Here is a 5,542-nt window from a genome sequence, read left to right on the forward strand (position 1 = left end):
TAAATTATTAATTTCGAAAATTATATTAACATATTAAATTAATAATAAATATGTTTATGTATATTCAAAATATATTTGTTTATATATATTTAGTTTTGAATTTAATTGTCCACTTTTTATGGTAAAAGATTATTATGATTTCCATAAATATAGATTGTTTTTGTTTTTTTTTTGTTTTGCTGTCAATAATTCTGTTTGGCAACTGGAATATATTTCATGAAATTTTTTTTTTCAATTAGGGGGTGTTTGGCTTCAAGTTGTCCTTCCCAATTAATAGTATAGATACCGAGAGGAATAAATTTAATCTAACCACAAGAGAAGTCAATTACTACTTTCCACTAAGATTATTTGAGATGCCTCGGGTGTTGAAGTATTACCGATCGAATAAATGCATAGAAGAAAAGTTAAGATATATTGTTGTTACGTAGAGTATTTTAAAAATAAGGGTTACATACATAGAGTAATTTGATAAAATGAAATGAAAAGTCACACTGTATAGGAGAAGAAACAAAACGAAAAAAGTCTAATCATGTGGTTTACTAAACATTATCACCTGATTCATTACATTATTATTCCATTCGCGATGACGATTTGTTAATGATCGATCAAAATATATAATAAAATTGTGATTAGCAGTATTGATTTTTTTATTTTTTAAAGAAGGAGATAAACATAACTAATCATTTGGTCTTTTACGTGGGTATCACATTAATTCCATACAACGTACGTAGGGCACGCCGGCACTTTGTATTTTTTTTTTTTCTTTTTAGTATAAGAAATTACTATAGAGCCTCAACTCTCAAAAATGTCTCAAGATTTGTTTATTGCTTCGAGCTTTGATTTTGGGATTTTGGGATCAATCTACTAGTTTTATTTTGAAGTATAAAATACTGTTTGTGAATTTTACCTATATTTTAACAGTTACTATTGTTTAAACAAGTGCAATGATGAAATAACGGTTGAAGAAGTTTCTAACTGCGAATATTTCTGATTCAACAAGAGTTCGCTAATCATAATTCAACACACACACACAATGACACAATCCTGTGTTGAGGAGTTAACACGTATCCATGATACTTTCCGTTATTTGTGAGTGTGTTCACAACTTCACATACATTCATGTACACCAAATAGTAACATTTTTTTTTTTTTGCGATAGATCATAGATCGAGACATACTTTATATTTGAATTGTTTATGGATCCGCACATTGCTATATTTCATATGTTTAAGGCATTAGACATTCATATTTTTCTTTTTTTTTGTCTTGTTAATTGTTATGCGGATTATGATATGAAACAGCAACACTAGTTTTAAATTGGATTTTTTCTGTCATCAATATTTTAGTACATATATATTTTTAAAAAAATTAGCCGAAAAAAGAAGGAAAGAGAGCTAAAGAAAAGATTTGTTCCCATGCATAAAAACCCATATGGAAAAAAATTTCCACTAAAATAACTTTCACTTTTTAATAAGTTTTTTTTCCTCCTAATTACTCTGATTACATAGTGTATTATCTAAATTAAACTAGACATAAATTAGACCTGTCATTTGATTACTGTTTTGTTATCAAAATCTTTTGAAAGTTTTCCCATATATACAGCGCAGTATTTTTGTTACTTTTAAAATGAAAAATTTGAATGGTTTTATTAAATAAGTCAATACGTTGGTCATAACAATGTGAATTTCTTTTTAAAGGGGCTGGTGGGCTTTTTGTGTCCACTTCCCAATGGTTTACTACTGCAAACTTTAATCGAAATTTTACTATTTTACCCTAACACATTATTTATTTTTCAAAAAAACTTTATATTAATTTATCTTCTCTTCTCTCTCTCTATTGCTCTGTCTCTTCTTTATCCTTTTTCATTTGATGCTTCTTCATTCTCCCCTTTTCTTTTCTGTTTTCTTTTTTTTTGTTTCCTCTCTGTAGCGTTTTGTAGGAATCTCTCGCCAACGTTTAGGTTTCCTCTCAGATTTAGAAACTTTTCTCCATCTGAGGATCTCCATTTCATTTCTCCTCCTCGTTCACCTCACACCCATTTCGTTGAGAAGAAGAAATTTGAGAGGGGAAGCAGCCAGGGTTTATCTGATGAGTAGATGATGCGTGAACCGCTCGTTAGCGAAGAAGAACCTACTGAGGTTTTACTTGTGGAGAAGAAGAAGAAGGTTTCGGAAGAGTTGTGTAAGAGACGGGGAGACGAAACGGAAGAGAGAAGAGACGATTTGTTGTTACTAGCTTTAACGCCGATGGTACGATCGAAATCTCAAGGAACTACGAGGCGCGTCACTCCCACGCCACCTCCCCTAGACGTGGAGAAACCGTTACCAAACGGAGATCTCTACATGGGTTCGTTTTCCGGCGGCTTTCCTAACGGATCCGGCAAGTATCTCTGGAAGGACGGCTGTATGTACGAAGGCGAGTGGAAACGCGGCAAAGCCAGCGGTAAAGGCAAGTTTTCGTGGCCGAGTGGTGCGACTTATGAAGGGGAGTTCAAATCTGGGAGGATGGAAGGATTTGGCACTTTTGTTGGAGTTGATGGTGATACTTATCGAGGTTCCTGGGTTGCTGATCGGAAACATGGTCATGGTCAGAAGCGGTATGCCAACGGAGATTACTATGAAGGCACTTGGCGGCGTAATCTACAGGACGGGAGGGGACGATACGTATGGATGAATGGGAATCAGTATACTGGAGAGTGGAGGAACGGTGTGATTTGTGGTAAAGGTGTGCTTGCTTGGCCTAATGGGAATAGGTATGAAGGGCAATGGGAGAATGGTGTTCCCAAAGGCAGTGGTGTGTTTACCTGGGCTGATGGAAGTTCCTGGATCGGTTCATGGAATGAGAGTAGCAATCTCATGAGGAGTTTCTTTGATGGGATTGAGAAGAATGAGCTGATTGTGGCGACAAGGAAGAGATCTTCTGTCGATAGTGGAGCTGGAAGTTTGAGTGGGGACAAGATTTTCCCTAGAATCTGTATTTGGGAATCCGACGGGGAAGCTGGGGATATCACCTGTGATATTGTTGATAATGTGGAAGCTTCGGTGATTTACAGAGATAGGATATCTATTGATCGAGATGGGTTTCGTCAGTTTAGGAAGAATCCTTGCTGTTTCAGCGGCGAGGCTAAGAAACCTGGAGAGACCATATCTAAAGGCCATAAGAAATATGATTTGATGCTCAACTTGCAACATGGAATCAGGTAAACTCTCAGACTTTTGTGAATCCCAAGGAATGGTGTGTTTCTGGATCTGTGGTTTAACCAAATTGCGATCATTTAGGTATTCTGTCGGCAAACATGCTTCCATTGTTCGAGACCTCAAACAGAGCGATTTTGACCCGAGTGAAAAGTTTTGGACAAGGTTCCCACCGGAGGGCTCTAAGACCACGCCGCCGCATCAATCTGTGGATTTCCGCTGGAAGGACTATTGTCCTTTGGTGTTTAGGTATTCAATATTTTGCTGTTAAATGAATGATCTTCATCTCTTTTAATGTGTTAATCTTATTGTGCACAAGTTTCGTGATGTATATTCTCAATCTGTGTTTGTGGTGAAATGTGTTTCTTTTGATAGACGCTTAAGGGAGCTTTTCACTGTGGATCCTGCCGATTACATGTTAGCTATCTGTGGGAACGATGCTCTTAGGGAACTGTCTTCACCTGGAAAGAGTGGAAGTTTTTTTTACTTGACTCAAGATGACAGATTTATGATTAAGACGGTGAAGAAATCAGAAGTCAAGGTTAGTCGTTGGCTCTTTTCTTGACTTCTTCTGGCTTCTGTGAATCCCTTTGTATTTTTTCTTTTTTTGCTTATCCTTTAAATTCTTAATCATATAGTCCACTTTCTTTGGTTAGCTAATAAAAATAATTTGGCCTGATGTTTTTTGTTTTCTTTATCCAGGTGCTTCTAAGAATGCTTCCAAGTTACTATAAACATGTCTGCCAGTATGAAAATACACTTGTGACTAGGTTCTACGGTGTGCATTGTATCAAACCTGTTGGTGGCCAGAAGGTTTGTGTTGTTCATCTACAGTTCTTACGACTCTTTAGTTTCAATGGATAATTTTCTCATGTTGTTTGCCATCTTACCAGACTCGGTTTATTGTCATGGGAAACTTGTTCTGCTCCGAATATCGAATCCAGAGACGGTTTGACCTTAAAGGGTCTTCCCATGGACGTTATACATCCAAACCCGAAGTGGAAATCGATGAGACCACTACTCTCAAGGACCTTGATCTCAATTTTGCTTTCCGTCTTCAGAGAAATTGGTACCAAGAGCTTATGATGTAAGCTGCCCAAATTCCTAGTATTTTTCTTAATCCTAATTGAGTGGTTGGAAGTGCCAACACATTACTAAGCTGGCTGGATTTCATTTTCCAGGCAAATTCAACGAGACTGTGAGTTCTTGGAAGCTGAGAGAATAATGGATTATAGCCTTCTGGTTGGCGTTCACTTCCGTGATGATAGCACAGGAGACAAAATGGGGCTTTCTCCATTCGTTTTGAGATCTGGTTAGTTAAACTTTTCGTTCCTCTTAATATTTATTTTTGTTTACCTGACCCATTCTGATGATATTTGGTCTTAACAAATTGGTCAGGTAAGATAGAATCGTACCAAAACGAGAAATTCATGCGTGGTTGTCGCTTCCTGGAGGCTGAACTTCAAGATATGGACCGCATTTTAGCTGGCAGGTACATGAATATTTAATCTCGCCAATCATTACTCGGGTTTAATCTTTAGCATAAGAAGTTGACCTAACAAAAGTCCTTTTGAATTGAACGCATTGGTATTTACGGTTGCAGAGTAGATGTGAGGTTCAATTTCCAATTAGAAATGATTTCATCTGAGAACTACGTTACATCTATGCATTATTGTATTAAAAAGTTTGCTTGGCAATCTTGTGGGGGATGTTCAATTGAATAGAAAACACAATTATATTGTGGGGGCAAGACAGATCATGTGGTCCTTTTTCTGTTTCTTAAACTAGTTGTTAAATATCAACCAACTCCCTCTCTACCCGTAGTTAAACATTTTTACTGAAATCCGATTGCCATTGCAGGAAACCGTTGATTCGGTTAGGCGCAAACATGCCTGCAAGAGCAGAGCGAATGGCGAGAAGAAGCGACTTTGATCAATATTCCTCTGGAGGGACCAACTACTTATCTCACGGAGAGGTCTACGAAGTGGTTCTATATTTTGGAATCATTGACATTTTACAAGATTACGACATAAGCAAGAAGATCGAGCATGCCTACAAGTCTCTACAGGCTGACCCGGCTTCAATATCAGCCGTTGATCCCAAACTCTACTCAAGAAGGTTTCGAGATTTCATCAGCAGAATCTTCATCGAAGACGGCTAAGAAGGTCTTAACTAAATATTAGCCCCCATCGTTAAAAGGTCAAACCGGAGCTCCTCGCTTTTTTTACCTCAATCAAATGGAGAGAGGCTTGAGGCATGAAGGGGCTAAATGATATTTTTTCACTACCCGGTAAAAAAAGCTCGAAGAAGAGAAAGAAGTCGACTCGGAATTCTTTCATTTATAATAT

The 5,542-nt window shown here is 37.2% G+C and overlaps 1 protein-coding gene across 1 annotated transcript; it reads left to right on the forward strand.

Annotated features, from left to right (window-relative positions):
- Positions 1-1,852: 1,852 nt before the first annotated feature.
- LOC17895859 (phosphatidylinositol 4-phosphate 5-kinase 2) lies at positions 1,853-5,542 on the forward strand. Its single transcript, XM_006300714.2, has 8 exons — positions 1,853-3,199; positions 3,279-3,443; positions 3,570-3,735; positions 3,897-4,007; positions 4,088-4,281; positions 4,376-4,506; positions 4,593-4,686; positions 5,055-5,542. Exons 1-8 carry the CDS (start codon positions 2,097-2,099, stop codon positions 5,353-5,355), a joined length of 2,265 nt encoding a protein of 754 aa, XP_006300776.1. The 5' UTR covers positions 1,853-2,096; the 3' UTR covers positions 5,356-5,542.

The sequence above is a fragment of the Capsella rubella genome, unplaced genomic scaffold, assembly GCF_000375325.1.
Source record: "Capsella rubella cultivar Monte Gargano unplaced genomic scaffold, Caprub1_0 scaffold_2, whole genome shotgun sequence".
Taxonomy (NCBI): Eukaryota; Viridiplantae; Streptophyta; class Magnoliopsida; order Brassicales; family Brassicaceae; genus Capsella; species Capsella rubella.

What these genes read in the sequence shown, in the direction of transcription:
- LOC17895859 (XM_006300714.2), top strand. Translation starts at nt 2,097, where the DNA reads ATGATGCGTGAACCGCTCGTTAGCGAAGAAGAACCTACTGAGGTTTTA. An exon ending in TGAAGAAATCAGAAGTCAAG is followed by an intron (nt 3,736 to 3,896) that starts GTTAGTCGTTGG and finishes TTCTTTATCCAG; the next exon opens with GTGCTTCTAAGAATGCTTCC. An exon ending in TCCATTCGTTTTGAGATCTG is followed by an intron (nt 4,507 to 4,592) that starts GTTAGTTAAACT and finishes CAAATTGGTCAG; the next exon opens with GTAAGATAGAATCGTACCAA.